This window comes from Columba livia, chromosome 13 (assembly GCF_036013475.1).
Source record: "Columba livia isolate bColLiv1 breed racing homer chromosome 13, bColLiv1.pat.W.v2, whole genome shotgun sequence".
Lineage (NCBI taxonomy): Eukaryota > Metazoa > Chordata > Aves > Columbiformes > Columbidae > Columba > Columba livia.
This window is the reverse complement of record NC_088614.1, coordinates 6947756-6964656: the sequence shown is the minus strand read 5'-3', so window position 1 is coordinate 6964656 and position 16901 is coordinate 6947756. Positions and strand designations below refer to the sequence as shown.

At 39.5% G+C, this 16901-nt stretch overlaps 1 protein-coding gene across 12 annotated transcripts in view; it reads left to right on the top strand.

Moving 5' to 3' along the window:
- Positions 1-16901, top strand: part of BANP (BTG3 associated nuclear protein) — a 131621-nt gene that overhangs the window by 30068 nt on the left and 84652 nt on the right. For all 12 annotated transcript variants that reach the window (XR_010465913.1, XR_010465912.1, XM_065028808.1 and 9 more), the window contains exon 7: positions 11214-11453. Coding sequence is in view for 10 of the 12 variants with exons in the window: in XM_065028808.1 (XP_064884880.1) it covers positions 11214-11453 (240 nt within the window). In the remaining 2 variants the exon portion in view is untranslated. The remainder of the gene's footprint in view (positions 1-11213; positions 11454-16901) is intronic.

Below are 16901 nucleotides of genomic sequence, written 5' to 3'. Positions count from 1 at the left end.
ATAAGGGACACTGAGTTTTAGGTGAAAATAAGATATGATGATAAATTATATGTTTCAAACTATTAGTGATTCTTTTGATTCTGAAGTATGAAATTTGAATCCTAGACTTCCGTTTAATAATTTTACCTTTTTTTTTAAACATATTTATTGAATATTTACTTAAGCGTAATTCTGGATATGGCAGTTCATATTTACATTCATGTATCAGAGAAAATAAATTATTTCTGACAGCAGAATGTGTTTAGGAGGTGACCTTTGTGCTTAAGAGGCAAATGCGTTTTCTTTTGATCTCTAACATTGAAGCAGAAGGGCTCTGATAAATGAATGATCCAGTTTCTTTTGCATGATCTCCAGCTATTGATAAAAGCATGTTGGGTGTGCGCAGGTTATGATGCAATTAGTGGCAAGGGTTAATTCAAGATAGCCTGGAACTGAGTATTTAAGAGTTTATTCAAATATTTTGGAACTGAACAATTCTGGATGGTAAATTTCCTGCATAAACAAGATGCTTTAAAACTTTGATACTTAGAAAACTTCAAAAGTTGGTCTAGTGAAAGTCTCATGTGCCGAAGATTGTTTCTGAGAACGTTGTTCTAAGGCATTTGAACCTGGGATTCTTCAGCTTTTCTGGATCCTCCGACAACACGTGCATTTCAAACGGAGCTTTTGGGTCCTGTCCTGTGTGCGTTGTGACACGGTTGCTGCTGAAGGGGGTTTTGTTTGGAGTTAATGGGGAATTAAAGAAGACCGAGGCTGTTGGAGGCATTCCTCTCAAAAAAATCATCAGATTGCAGCTAGTCCTGATATTTTGATGTGAAAATACATGTAAAATGTGGAGTCTGTTAATATTTCATACAGCTCTGGGTCTGCTATGCCAGGAACAAAGTCTCTAACATGAGGAGGGGATTTGTTTTATAACGCCCTTTTTAGCTAGGCTGGTTGGCACATTTGCACAGACAAACGTGTTGTGGGCCTTTTGTGCCATTGTTGTACATGTAAATTTTGAAGAAACGGCTAATCCATTTAAGTCTTCAGATCTGATTTTCTTCAGACCTTTAGAACTCTCATCCATTAAAAATCTCTCGGAGATTGATGAATGTTCTGGGAATCAGATTAGTACCTCTTGCCCTCGTGAAGATGAGAGAGGAATGCTGAGCGAACGAGCCTGAAGTATGTCGCAAAATGAAATTATTAATAAATGAAGTGATGAAGAAGAAGAGGTCTGTTGTGCAGACTCGTTTTCTTCAGCAGTAAAAGGCAAAAGCTACTGCACCCATCAGCTTCGCTTCATCATCTGTGGGAGAATCCTGAGTGACTTTGAATTGCTCAAAGGAATCTCGATTGATTAGAAAATAGGAGAGGGTGGAGAATGGTGCAATTCAGGCCTTACACACAGAGACTAAACAACAGGTTGTCATTCTGACTCCTGTCAGTCATTTGTGTCCAGAAATCAAAACTAAACCGTTTATTGTTGGCCTTGCCCTGGCTTTGGGTACGTCATTGACCTCTGGATATTCTCAGAATTTAGATTTATAGAAAGGCATTGTTTGTTCTCTGCTGTTTTCAAAGAGCATTGAATTATTTATGGTAGTTCAAAAGTATGAGTGTTATTGCCTTTCTATTCCTGAAAAATAACTGTACAGAAGCTCGGAGCTCCATTCCAATAATGGTCTAGAATAAGTGGTGGGGTGGTTTGTTGTTTTTTCTTTCTTCTGACTGTACACTCTGACTTCTTTCCATCTTCAGTTGTATATTACTCCTTGCATGTGCACTAAGGCATGTTCTCTCTTTTCTCTGAGCAACAGTTACTTAATTATTTCACTTTTCAGAAAGCTGAAGATGCTTATCCATTTTATAGATGCCATTAATGGTCCGCAAAGCATTATAAACAAACCACTTCACCATGCAGGTATCTAAGAATTTAGGTAGAGCCTGGTTTTCTGCAAGGTTTTGGTAGATGAAGGCAGTGTGGATATGATGAAAATCAATGCTTTCGCTGTGTTTTTTCTGAGGCACTGTGTGCATTTTCTTTAATCTGGAGGAAGCTTGTGTTCAAAAACACAGAACTTTTCTTGTTCATTGTCCCAATTTCCCACCCTGGCCCAGTATGGATTACACATCTTTCTCATTTAATGCAACAAGAAACAAACATTTATCAATAAGAAGTGTTTAAAGTAAATGTCCACAATTGATAGATGTGTTTTCCTCTTTTAAAAGTCCAGTTTTGACATGAGTGTGTTTTTACTGTAGTTTTGGCACACAGCATACACTCAGTTTAAACAAACTTGGCCCTTTTTTAATCATCAACTTTCTTATTAGGCTTAAAAACCATAAGCAATTGATTGATGGAGAACGTTTTTAAACCATCATCATTTGGGCCTGGTGTTGATGTCCATGTTATTTTTCTCATGAGCTGTTGTAGGTCTTCAGGAGCTGTTACAAAAAACTTGTTTATCCATTTGTGTTTGTGAGGATTTATTTGCTCTGTGTGTTAAATGGTTTTTAATGCAGTCAGTTCAGCTGTGATGGGAATGGAGTTGATATTTCTCTCAGGTGTATTGAAGCTGTGCAGAATTGTGTGACTGAACCAATATGAATCTCTGGGACCTCATGAGATACATCCCGGAGTCCTGGGGGAGTTCACTGATGTAGTTGCCGAGCCACTCTCCATGATATTTGAGAAGCCCTGGCAGTCAGGTAAAGGCCCTGGAAAAAGGGAAACATCGTGCCCGTTTTGGCAAAGGTAGAAAGGAGGAACCCAGCAAGTACAGACCTGGCAGCCTCACCGCCGTGCCTGTGAAGATCATGGAACAGATCCTGCTAGAAACTGCACATGGGGGACAGGGAGGTGATTCGGGACGGCCAGCACAGCTTCACCAATGGCAAGTCCTGCCTGACCAACCTCGTGGCCTTCTACGATGGAGTTTATGTCAGTGGACAAAGGAAGGGTTAGGGATGTTGTCTGTCTGGACCTCTATAAAGCCTTTGACACTGTCCCCCGCAGCATTCTTCTCTCTGAATTGGAGAGGTGTGGATTTGATGGGTGGACTGTTCAGTGGATGAGGCTGAATGGTCACAATCAGAGAGTAGCGGTCAATGGCTCAATGTCTGGATGGGCACTGATGGCAAGTGATGTCCCTCACGGGTCCAAATTGGGACCAGTACTGTTTAATGTCTTCATCAGTGATGTAGACGGTGGGATCAAGTGCATCCTCAGCAAGTTTGCGAATGACACCACGCTGAGTTGTGCAGGTGACCCACCTGAGGGACAGGATGCCATCCAGAGGGACCTGGACGAGCTCGAGAAGTGGGACCTATGCAAACATTATGAGGTTCAACTGGGGCAAGTGCAAGGTCCTGCATCTGGGTCAGAGCAACCCCCGGTATCAATGCAGGCAGGGGATGGAGGGATGGTGAGCAGCCCCACGGAGAAGGACTTGGGGGCTCTGATGGATGAAAGATTGGACATGAGCTGCCATGTGCACTTGCAGCCCAGAAATCCACCCGTGTCCTGGGCTGCATCACAAGGAACATGAGCAGCAGGTGGAGGGAGGTGACTCTGCCCGTCTGCCCCGCTCTGCTGAGACCTCCCTGCAGTGCTGGTCCAGCTCTGGGTCCTAGCACAGGACACACATGGCCCTGCTGGGGAGGGGCCAGATGAGCCACAGAAATGATCTGAGGCTGGACCAGCTGTTCTGGGAGGACAGGCTGACAGAGTTGGGGAATTCAGATCTCCAGAGAGACCTTATTGCGGCCTTTCCGGAATTCTCTGTTCACAAAAACTTTCACCCTAATGTTGTTATGTTCTTTTAGATTTTGCTGTCCACTGCAAAAAATAATACCGTGAAGAACATTAGATCCACGCTAGTTTTAAATTACAGAAGTTTTAAACCTATGATATTAAGTACCTATATTGTTTTCTGACTTTAATGAATTCTCTGGTATGTGGCTGTAATCCTGTCAAGGGTTGGTTTTCCAGTTGACTAAGCCGTAACCTGGCAGCCATGTGCGCTTTCATGCTCACCACAAAGCTGTTAAAAAACATTATGACATTCTCAAATATATTTGCCTACATTTTTTTAACTGAAGAGTCTTAGTATTAGATGAAGAAAAGCAAGTTGCAGTAGCTATGAACAAATAAGGTTTGGTAAGAATGGTGAGTAGATTTTCAAATGATCAGCAGTTAAAAGGAGACTTTTATGTTCTTAATAGACAACATCTGAGATGAAAATAACACTCTTTTGTCTAGATTCCAGTTACCTCGCATCTTATTTACTGCAAACCCTTCTTTCTGGCCGATGTTCAGAAAGCTGTTAGAAATATGATTTTCCAAACTTGTGATTTAAACCCTGTCATCTTCTCTTTCCCTATTTCACGTGCCCTCTTTAGAAGGAAGACCCAGTCTTCTGCCATTCCCCAGGCACTCTTTAGAGCTCATAAGATTGCTTTTTTTTTCATGGTGTTTACATAAAACTTAGCCATAGTTAAGATACCTTTCTTTTAAGATACTTCCTTTAAGATAATATGTATTTTTTTTTGTGGTACATACCCTCTCAATGTGTGTTGTCACCTGCCCCTCTGTAATCTGCCTGTTCTCATATTCTTGGGTTATAAAATTGCTGGATAAGAACATTGGTTTTGTTCTATACTTCCATAGTGCCTTCTGCAATGCTCAGATCTGATTTAAGAGTGTTACACTCTTGGAATTGTAGAAAATGGTAAAAAAGTGTGGCTTTTGCTTACTTGTGGTTTCCATTTGTTGGGTAAACTGCTTGGAATTTGTATATAGAAAAATCACAGTTCATAAAGAACTCTTTCTGATCAGTCTCAAGCTTGCACTAAATAGCAGTTTCAGAATTTTACAGTGTTAAGTACTATTTCCCAAGAAAAGTGTACAAACAGCGGAAAGCAAAGAGTAGCTACTATCCAAATATGCTTACTAATTTTTTTGACAAATTTTGCTGTGATCGGGCAGTTAGGTGTTTCCTCTGAAGGCGTTGAATTTTATCTTGAAAAGCTTTACAAGAACTTGCTCTTCAAGATGTCACATTAGAATATTTGTAAAAACAGAATTTCCCTTCCTATGGACATGAACTTGAGCAGCTGCTTCAGTTTAGCTCAAGGAAGCTCAAATGTTGAGTACTGACTGTTCAACTAAGGAGTGAGTCGTCTTAAGGCACTGTGTTTGTTCTGTATGCACGTACTTCTCCAGGAGAAATAGAGCATTATTTTGCTTGATGCTAGATATTGCTTTCAAGATACAAGGAGCTTCAAGATGCAGGGAATATCATAATGTTGTTCGTACACATATTTAGTATATGGTAACATTTAAAATATTTAATCTGTGACTTGATGTACAAACAAGAGGAGCATCTGTTCCTAAAACATTAAAGCACATTGTGTCATCCTTTTAAGTCTTTCACAATAGACTTACTGTCCTATTTTTAATATGGAAGGAAAAAAGAGCAGGACCTTTCATCTTTGTGGTATAAGAATGTCCCATTCAGCATTACTAAAAAAAAGCAGATATTTTTTAAAAATGTCTATGGCAAAGCCAAGACTTTGAAATTACTAAGAAACAAACACACTGTCCTTAGTATCTCCCAAGTATGCAGATGAACAGAGCTCCAGGAAAGCTGGTTTTAAGTGATATAAATAAAATTGCGAAATCCATTGATTTGGAATTTGGTTCGGTGAACTTTACGCTTGATACACTGACATATGACGTTTGGCACCGTATCCGATAGTTTTGTATTGTATCTGCTTTCTCTGCATTCTTTTTACTGCATTTTTAAACTATCAAAAGTACAGACTTAGAAATGTAAACATGAATATTTTTGGAGGAGATAAGGGAAAACTGGTCTACACAGTGTGTTAATTAGAGGATGAGTAATATTTTTCCAAAGAAAATTGTTTAGTCACTTAATGTCTCTTCAGCTTTGCATCTGAAACAGTAATTTTACAATCATAGCATTAAATAGTGCTTAGAATTTGTTTTCCAAATGGGAATCCAAGCAGCTACATGTACGTGGCCCAGACTTATCTGTCTGCAGGATTTTCCAGTTCACTGCAAGATCAAATCTCACATGTTAGATGATCATTTGCAGCACTGTGCTGTTCCTGCCAAGCTCCTTATGACTAGATACAGACAGTGAGATTGAACTTGGAAATAGCCAACTTTTTGTACCTTCAACCAAGATCATATGCAGCCGATGTGAAGACACTGATGAGACTTCAAGAGCTTCAGTGACTTGTTAAAGCCAAAGAAAACGATAGAAGTTGAATTGCTTAGATTTTTTTATTATTATTATTGGGAGCTAAAAAATGGACAATGTTTTTTTTTCTGTCTGTCACAGCGATGTTTGAATTAAGTCTGGTCCACTCTGTAAAGTTAAATATAACAAAGAGGCAATAAACAAGGAAGTGGGCAAAATCCAAATTAGGAATTTGTTTTTGTGACATGAAACTCCTTTTCTAAGGGTTTAAGAATCCCTCTGAGTGCACGGCTTTTAATTTTCTTAATTTTATCATGAATTTTTTTTAACTGAGCGTTGTAAATTACAGTTGATCGCATAGTCCTCAGTTTCTGCTTCTGTTGAGTAAATTCCCTGGGCTTCCATGAGTCATAAAGTAAGTGGACCTCCTCTTTCTCTCATGGATTTAACCATATACTAAAACTGAGGCCTTATTTTTACTAAACAAGCCATCTCGTGGAAGTTATACTGAGCCTTCTGTGCACACCATCGTGTTTGCTGAGACAAGCCCTGTGTGCCCATGTGTGTCTGTCCACGTTGGCTGTTGTCTGTCGGAGAACTGAAGAACCTGTGAGTGTGGGATATTAGATATTTTCAGAATGTTTTGTGTGGCGCAGGGGTGCTCTGACCACAGTGACCCAGAAATTACCCGGAGCTGTGTCTCCATTAAACAAACCCTTTGTGCTGTACAGATTAGACTTGGAGCACAACACTCTTCTGACTATCTTTCTTTTATCTTTACATGGAAATTAAACCTTTTTTTCCCTGCCAATCAGGTGTAAAACTCCAGTTCTGTGTCCAGGTTTCTGCTGTTTGTAGATGTGTGTGTGTTGTTCGCTCCCTTTGACCAGAAATCACCACGTCTTCACCAAATTTTGTGGTCAGAGGAGGTTTTGGTGAGCAGAGCTTTAAAGCTGGTTTTTAACCTTTTCTTTAGCACAAGCTTTAAATCACATTTGAGATTTGTAGGTTAACATATAGCCTATCCCCCTGTTCCTTATATTTAATGATCATTAGTTAATGAAGTTGGTCTCTGTCGGTTAATCACTACTCTGTGAACTCTTGCAAGGATAAAGGACTCGACCTAATTGACAGAAGTTTATTTTAAAAGATTATGTCAAATCTTGTATGCATCAGCCCAAATATTATCTAATTTCTCTAGAAATGAGGCTTTATTTTTGTACGCTTGGATTTTTTTTTTTTTAAGATTAATTCATCTTTTTGCCTTTGTACAGCAGCTACTGGTTGTTTTTTCCCTGTTGCAAATGCCAGATTTGCACCCAATAGAGCTGAGCGAAGTGTGTGTCATCTCCCCGGCTGGGAAAAACACACGTTGGGAGCAAGTCTGAAAGCCACAGTGACTCTTGTCTGATTTTTTGTTCTCTTGACTTAATTTTTTTTATTCTAACCTCAAGGCCGGCTCGTCCTGTTCCCATAGAAATTCTTTGCGCAGCAGCCCCAGCCGCCTCCTGTCCGAATGAGAGGAGCGGTCAGCTGTGCTGGGAGATAAAAGAAATGGACTGAATGCGGTAAGAAAGATTTGAAAACAGCGTTGAAAAGCAAACTAGTTCTGGGTTCAGTAAAATGGAGATAAAGGCAAATTTTCAGATCTTAAAAAAGCACCAAAGGGGAGCGAGATATTAGTCTGTCATTGAAATGAGCTTCCAAGTGCAGAGTAAATCAGATAAAAATGTCGGGACTTTTAACACTTGGAGTAGAAATGATCAAGAGCCACTTCTCTGATACAATATGTGGTGTGAAGAAACACAAGGAAGCACCTTTCCACATAGCACTCAGAATGCAGCAAGGCCGTTAGGAAAATTAGTGAAAGAAAAATACTTGAGGGCAAAACAGGAAAGTTGCGTGATGGACTGGGTTACAGATGAGTGTCTGCATTTATCTTTCATTATTTTTAAGAAGAGTGTGTTGGCTGTGTTATTTCTTTTCAATCCTTCACGTCATTTGCAGTTTGGTAGTGTTTAAGGACTAAAGCGGCTGTGTGGTTGTACAGGGCCTGGTGAAGTCCTGACTGGGGGTCTGGCTATTAGAATATATCTACTAAACAACCTTCCTCCTCTAGATTCCATCTAGATATTACCTATAATGTCTGATAATACACATAAAGAACCATTGTGGTAAGCATAAGAGGACACTTGAGTGCTAGGAGCTTCAAATAACGCAGCTTTAATCAATAGTATTTATGTACTTAATTGCTTAGAGAGAATGTCCATCAAACTCCCCATTTTTTCTTTCCTTATGCAGTGTCTTTTCCCCCCCACGCTTCCTCTTTTCACCACTTTTCGTGTGCCAATCTCGTTGGATTTACTCTGTGCAAAGTGCCAGATGTGCTGGCAGGCGGGTGGGAATTATTTTGATCTACAGAAGGAATAGTTTAAGCTTTTATGCCCTCAAGAAGCTGCAGTGAGACAGTAGAGTCATGGTTAACTTGAGTCATGCAAGTTCCACTTCATGCAAAATGATTATAAAGCGAATTCTCTTTTCTGTCAAAGCTTTTAAAGCAGGAGGAAAATGCAAGAGATAATTTAATGTGGGGCTTGTGTTCATAGGTCAGAATAACCAGATAGTGTCTTTTTTCCAGGCTGTTAGCAATAAAAGAACAGTTGCATGTGGTAAAAACAGTATGTTCTGGACTTGGTGCCAGTGAAGGAAAAAAAAGGCAGATTTTTTTTTGTAAATTGAGAAAATCTTTGGTTTATATATGTTGATAGCATTTGTTAAACAAGACTGCAGGTGGAAGGCGTTCTATACGTAGTAATAACTCATATCTAATAATAATTCTGTCAACTGCTAAGGAATTAAGATTTTGATAGGATAGAAAATAATATACTTAGGCTTTCTAGAATTTCTTTGAAAAACTTACACGCTTATCCGAAGATGTTTTTGCTTTGCCAACTCTGCCCACATTTTTCTAAAGCAGTTAATTTATCTTCAGGAACAGGCTCTTGTTTTCTCCGATAATGTTCACCAGGCTTGTGGTGAGGCCAGACACCGGGGCATTCAAAACCATCATCATTCATCTGAACCACCTTATTTTTCAGATGGCACCTGGTCCTGTGAGCAGAAAACAGCCAGCGTGCCCTGTTATGTAGCTGAGGATAAAAAGTAAGGCTCAAATAAAATATACACCAAAAAAAAATGGCGAGTGCGCGAAAATATATTCAGAACAGAGGAGTAAGTTCTGATTTCAACAGAAAAAAGTTTGAGGGATTAGCTGCTACAAACATCAGCAGTAAATATTTTCCCTTACAAATTATCACAGTTGATAATCTGATGTTTATAATGATGTATCAGTGTTGCATAATCTAACATTTGCTTCGTACTGTCATTATTCATCGCAATAAACTTGCATCTGACGTGTGGTATGACTCAACCCAAAAGTCATGTTGGAAAAGTGTTTTTTCAGTGTTTTGAGTTGCTTTTATGGTGTATTTTATTGCGTACTTCTGGCTTGTAGTCTAGTAAAATGCCGGCTGCTTAACCTGTGCCAGTACTTGGAAATAAAGATGCTGCTCGCGCAGGGGTCCCGGGCAATGTGGAAAGGATTCGCTCGTCTGTCAGATCCCTGTCACCCTGATTTGTGACTGGGAGGGTTATGGAAAACAGGGGTTTGTGACTTTGTACGTACCATCAAACTGGACTTTCAAGGCATGTAATGAAAGGTAAATCATGTAATTGTATGATTTATTCACATTTTTACCATTCTGAAGGTAAGTGAAACAACAATGAAATGCTGTCAAGCTCCAGTGTAGAAGGGCTGAGCGCCTCCTATGTCAGAAAATGTTGTTTCACTCCAAAAAGTTGAGCAAACATAGAAATAAAATCCAAATGGTTTTTGTCAGTGAACATTGAAATAGTACTGGAACATTGTTCCATCCAGTTCCTATAAGTGTTGTCAAGATTTGTACTGGAAATGGTGTTTTTATCTGGAGTGAGTGTCTCATCCCAGGTCCTGTGTTGCATCCTCCCCTTGGGTAGGGATCGCTCATCCTTAGGAGTTTGCTTCTAGTTTCTGGTTAGTTTTGAATCCACTGACTTTTGGCATTGCCTGCAAAGATTAATTTCCAGTGAGGGCTTAATATTTCTCATAAAATGAATAGTATTTTTCCTGCTAAACTGAGAGGGTTGGACAGAAATCAAACAACCTTCATTATATTTAAAATGCCTGTATGTCAATATGAGGAGCTTGGTCTAGTTCTGCTGCTAATGATCTTATACTTGAATAGAAGGGAAGATGCACTTGGCGTGTGATATGAAATCTTTATGCTGGTCTTGTTCCTTGGTAAAATGTGTTTAGGAAATAATGTAGAGTTATTATGTATATCTGACGAAAGACCAAATTTTTGATTGGTATCTCTGGCTACATTTTGAACGATTGTCACTGCTCGAAATACGCTTTTTAAGTGATTAAGTTCCTGCTCGCTATTTATTATAATTTCTTAAATTTGTAGTTTTGCTTAGACTCATTTTAATCTGATGCTTTTGGGGAAAACTGTGGTTCAAAGCTGTTAGCTTGAGATTAGCTGTACTTTAAGAATATTATGGGGTTGCAGTAATGTTCATTTTTAGGGGATGACTAACGTGATAAATGAGGACGCTGTGATTGCAGTGAGCTCTTTCAGCTCTTGGCCTCTAGTATGAGATACTTAAAACGATATCTGAGAGCGAGTAGGACATCTGGACTAATGGCACCAGTTCCTCATGTAGGCCAGAACATTAATGGCAATCACTGCTGGTCACCATTGGTGTGGATTAGAGAATAGCTTTTTTTTCTGTAATAAATCTTGCGAACCTATTTGTCATGCTAGATTTTAAAAGAAGTTTGTGGAGACTGCAAAGAAAATTGGAAGAGCTCATGATGACTTAAGAAATTGACTGTAACTTGAACCTGCCCGTTTCATTCTGTGCCACAATGAGAATTTCTCCAATCTCTGTTTTTAGAGGATTACCCCAACGGCACGTGGCTCGGCGATGAAAACAACCCCGAGATGCGGGTGCGTTGCCCCATCACCCCTGCGGACATGCTGCACATCAGCACCAACTGCCGCACGGCCGAGAAGATGGCGCTGACGCTGCTCGATTATCTCTTCCATCGGGAAATTCAGGCCATCTCCAACCTGTCGGGCCAGGGCAAGCACGGCAAGAAGCAACTCGATCCTCTCATGATTTACGGAATTCGCTGTGAGTATAACACCGAAACTTTTGAATCTATGCTGCGCAAATGAGGCAGAAACTGCTACTTGTGGTTAAACTACGTTTTGTAAGAATGGGGTGGGTATTGTTGTTGCCAGTAGATGTTTTGTTAGTGTTTGTTTATGAAGGAATCCTAATGGGCTGGTTTAATTTAGTTTGTTGTGGGTGTTCACCAGAAATTCCTCAATCTGGAAATCTGAATTCAGATTTCTTTGCGAGTACCAGCTGTGAGTGCACCAAATGTAGTAAGTATTGGAGAATTATTACTTTCTCAGAAGATGCAATAAAACAAATAACACACATTTAAATATTGTTCAAGTATTCAAAACAGCGTAAGTCTTGAATCTCAGGTTTTTTGTGTGTATTATTTTGAAAGACTTGCTGTCATTGAGATGGAAGAAATTGGCAGTCTCTGGTAAAGTAAAGATTAAGTATCGTCATGTCTGTGGATTCATAACACGAATTCGTATGATGCAAATGTACTTGTGTCTGTTCCAGTCTGCATGAGTCTTTTGGTTACTAAAGCTATTACGAAGTAATGAACAAATATTATATTGAAGATGGGATTTTTGTCAATTTAAAAGAAAGCAAATGTGTTTTGCATATAGAATGTAGTATGCACAGCCACCAGTTTTAAGAGCAGAATCTGGACGTATGCGTCTTTCTCTGATACACTGACTTCTGCTAGAATATTACTCGGGGAATCCGCTGGGGACAGTCAAGGTTGTTCTGTACACTGTGGTGTAAATATTTTCTAGTAAAGGAGGTAAGTGGAGGCCTCTCAAACAGCCACGCATCTGACACAAGTGCTACAGCTCTTTGTGAAGTGGAAGCAAATGTAAATGTTACTGTTGAATTAAAAGATAGTCTAAAAATGACCAACTTTTCTAATTGAACTACGTTTTAATATACCAGTAGGATCACCCTGTTAAAAGATCCTTTATAGTCGCATCTTATGTAGGTCACAAATGGATTAGCAGAGTGGGAATAATTTGTTATAGTAGAGTGTTTTGTGTGCAGTTGCCGATTTGAAATGCCAATTAAGGCTTAAGAACATAGCCAGAGAGAGCTGACTTTGTGCTGTTTGAAGAGCTGGATGTTTTGTTTTTACGCTTCTGTTAGGGCAGCGGGTTTGATAGTTACATGGAGGAAAACGTGAAGAATATTGAGACTGCTGAGGAAACCTTCATTTGTTTCTAGCCATTTACTGGCTATCTTGGGAAAATTGAAAGGCAAAACTAACCTGTCCAAGTTGTTGCATTAGACCAGTTTTTGTCTCGTTAGACACCTGAAGCAGAAGCCTTCAGGCTCCTGCTGCAAACGTATTAAATATGTATTTTTTAAGGGAGGTTATGATTCAAAGTAATTTTGATCAAGGCAAATGGCCGTGTTCTATTGTGGTTTTCAAACTTAGATTTTTGTTGACAACAGTTTTTAGAAATGTGAAGAAATGATTCTTGCTCCGGTGTTAAAGCAAGTCACTGGCAACCTGTTTCCCAACCCCTTAAATCTGTGAGCACAAATCAAATGAGTTTATAACTGTTTGTATAAGAAGAACAGGATTTTGAAAATGGGAGCATGGGGAAAGAACGTGCTCATGTGACTGCTTAAGCTGGGGATTAAGTCATTTGTATGAGGTGTTGTGGCCATGGAAAAATGGGATTATAGAAGTGATCCCTGCAGCTGGCAAAGGTTTGCGGTGGTGGAATTGCGAGCAACCACGTTCCGAGTGACAGGGCAGAAACCACGTCCGGGCCTTTGATGTCATTACCACGGTTTGGAAGCTTTGGGATCCAGGTATCTGAAATGTATCTTTATTTCTTCTTCATGTTGACGAGCATTTTGCTTTCTTTTGAGAACCACTCCCTAGGGAATAGGGATTTTGTGGGGATTTGGAAAAATAGGCCCTGTGGGAATCTGACCGGAGTTTACTTTTTTGGGTACTTTAGCGTTAATGGTTATTGAGATCTGCTATCAGCAATGGCAAAGAATCCTGTGGCAACCGATGAAGAAAATGCATGAAAACACAATGAAGCAGCAAATAGTAACGACGTTGGGCCAGAAATGATGATTTCCTGTAATAACATGTCATCACTGCAAATAATTAGTCAAAATGAAATCTGATTTTGGTGGCTGGTTTATGAATCTGCTATGATGTGGGTGAGCACTGGGATAACTCATGACTTTGAACGATGAGATTCTGGCCGTGTTTGGTGGCAGAACTGCTGTTGAGTTCAGCTGGGCCCCGATTTCATCCCTGGTATTTCTCAGCGAGGTGCTGGGAGGTGCCAGTCATCCCCGCTTTGCTTTTCCAGTGGTGAAGGGTCGTTCCATAAAATCTACCAAAAACTGAGTGCAATGCATGGGAGCTCTATTAGGTTGTTGTCCCAAGTGTGTGGTTTGCTTCTGCTATGAGCAGTAGTATTTGATGAATTATTTTAAATATAAATGAAAAATCTCATGTCATCAGCCTCACACTTACCAGTCATAGCTAGAAAGCTCAAGCCAATAGATAGGATTTTATTTTTCCTTTCAAGTTTCTTAAAGTTTGTCAGTGGCAAGCTATTCCTTTATTTTTCTAGAAGAAAAGGAAAACCAACCAAATCTGTATTTAATATTTTGTATAATAGGCAGAAATGAGAAGTATGTTTATTAAAAATTCTTGATATGCTGCATAAGGTTTACCGCAGCAGAGATGCAAGTTTGTCTTTGGAAGTGTAAGTTTTCACTTGTGGTATAAATTTGTGTGTGGGGTGGCAGCGGTTTTTGGGCAAGAAACCAAAATGACTTAAACACACACTGTATGTCATTAAGTAGTTCATTACTTCAACCCTACTAAAAATGCAGACGTTTTCTGGTGAAATGTGATATAAGAACATCCACAGTTGTAATTTTCTTTGTGTAACAGAAAATACAGGTTTAGCTCTTTTGAGATTTTATGGCGATCTCCACAAATGAGGTTGAAAAACCAGATTCCCAAATTCAGAATTTTGCATTTGTAAGAAACTTTGTAACTCTAAGGAGGATTTCACATTTCACCTTGGAAAAACTGAGGGGGGATTTCTGAAGTTCATAAAAGAAAATCTATCTATAGATCTTACTCTTCAAAATAATCTGGGTAATGAAGTGAAAACAAAATAATGTTCGTTATTTCCTGCTTGTGTAACTTTGTTAGTGTTTCATTTCTGTGAAAGCCTCTTGCATCTGCAGATTATTTGCAGATTATCACCAGTCATTTTTAACATATTTGTCAATTTTGTTCCATTATAACAAGAGAATAGAAGATCCAGTACCTACAAATTAAATGCAGAACAAGTGGGTGGGTAGAGGAAGGAGATGCAAGTACACGAATTGCATTAAGGGGAACCTGTGCCCTTTGGTGGTTTATTGGGCACCAGAAATCCTCTTTTGGCTCCGTACACTTGATTGTTGCTCAGGGAACTGTATACGCATGTTGAAATAACTCTCACACGGATTCATGGGTGAACGTTTATTCCATCCAGAATACACCCTTGTCATTTACATAACATAAGAAAAAAGTGTTATCTGAGAATACCTTACGATAAAGCCAGATTTTTAACTATATGGGAAATGATGTTCTGTTTCAAGTGGCACGTTACTTTTTAGATGCATTTAGAAACGTAGAATAGAAAGAAATCGGTAATCAAAGCTTGGAGTTTCTATTGTGTTGTAATATCACTTCCAGCAAAGTATCGTTCGACTGTGCTAGTTGAAAGAGAAATTAATGCACTTTGATAGGAGAATGATATGTAACCGTGTCCTCTTCAGAAGGCAGTTCAAATTGAATTAAACGCTGTATTTGCTTTCCAAAATTCATCGACACGACAGTACTAGGGATGCAGACCACCCACGTTTCTTTAATAGGAACCACGTTTGACTCCTGCTTGGTTGTGTAATGTATGTCAGATTGGTCTGTGTGTGTGTGTGTATATATATATATATGTATGGATGCACATAACCCAAACATGATGCAGGTTGGGCCGGTTTAAGCAGCTTGTAACTTGTGTCATACAGAAATCTGCAGATCGCAGCAAGTCGCTACTGTTGTGGCTTCTCATTTGCTTTTAATGAAGATTTTGATCTTAAGAGCTGTGCAGGATAAGCAGCAGATGTACCACTTTTCTGTTCTGTCTTTCTTAAGCATTATCCTGCTTTTAAATACCGGAGGAAGGGTAGGAAGTTGCTTCTCATACACAAACCCCTACCTCTGATGTTTCCCACCACTGGATCTGTTTTATGAGATACTGCAGACTGATGCTATTATATAGAAAGTTTAATATAAATAAACATTAGTTACTGAAAGTGTACACTATAAATACAGAATATATTCAGTATTTTTTTCATTCTTCCACTTTAAAAAGCCTTTTTTATTGCTCCATTTTGATAAACTACCCATTTTTCCTTTTATCTCCTTTTTCCCTTCCTCATCTCTGTATACTTTTTTTTGCACTCTCTTGACTTCTTTTTATTTCCTGTTTATAATGCTGAGCTTCATGTGTCTCATTTCTGAATATTGTGCTAGTCACTAATTGTAAGAGTGTACAGTGTGTATCCAGTGGTTTACAACACTGTTACACATGTGTGCAAAGGACATCATTACACGTCTTGGTCGTCAGCAGTTGTAGATGTGACCTTGGGTTCTATCAGGAGACTGTTGGAGAAGTGCAAGAAAAATTCAAACTTTTTCAAATTGGCCTTTTGTTCCATCTCTTTAATATTTCATCAGCACTAGAAACTGGTGAATTTTTGTCACTTGGATTGTTGTGACCACATTGTTAATTGTCGATTCAATCCATCCCCCTGGCAGAGCGGCTGACCCGAGAATCAGCCGTGATTTAGATACTGCGGAGGTTTGGGGAAGAGAAATGGGTAAGTGGCAGCGCTCAGGCTAGGAATTTGTTGAGGATCTCTGATGTTTTCTGCTTAACCCATGCATCTGTTTCTTTATTATATAGGACATTAAGTAATCTTCCAAGCTATAGTAGTCTGAAAAGTAGCGGTGTGGTTTGTATCTGCATGGATGAGCTAATCTTGTGCTCCCTGGAAATGCTTTTTACTGACATTTTCTTCTCGTAGTAATAAATACCGAGGACTGTAGCTCTTTGGAAATAAAGATTTGCTTCAGGCTCCTGTGAGGACCGCGGTGCTATCAGATGCCATAGTGCGTTCTCAACTGCCAGACCAGGGCACAGAGGCAGGACAAGCTTCCTTTTGCAGTTGGGTTGAGTCTAAGCAGACGAGAGTTTGCCCAATTCTGCAGCATGGTGCCCGTGGCAGAAGGAGGTGGAGCAGGTTCTCCTGAGCTGTCTGCTGGTCCAAACCTCTGCTCTGCATCTTACCACGTGGACCATCTCCATCTGAGAAATTCAAAATAGCTGTGTGTGGTTCATTCTGAATTCCGTGAGAGTGGGAACT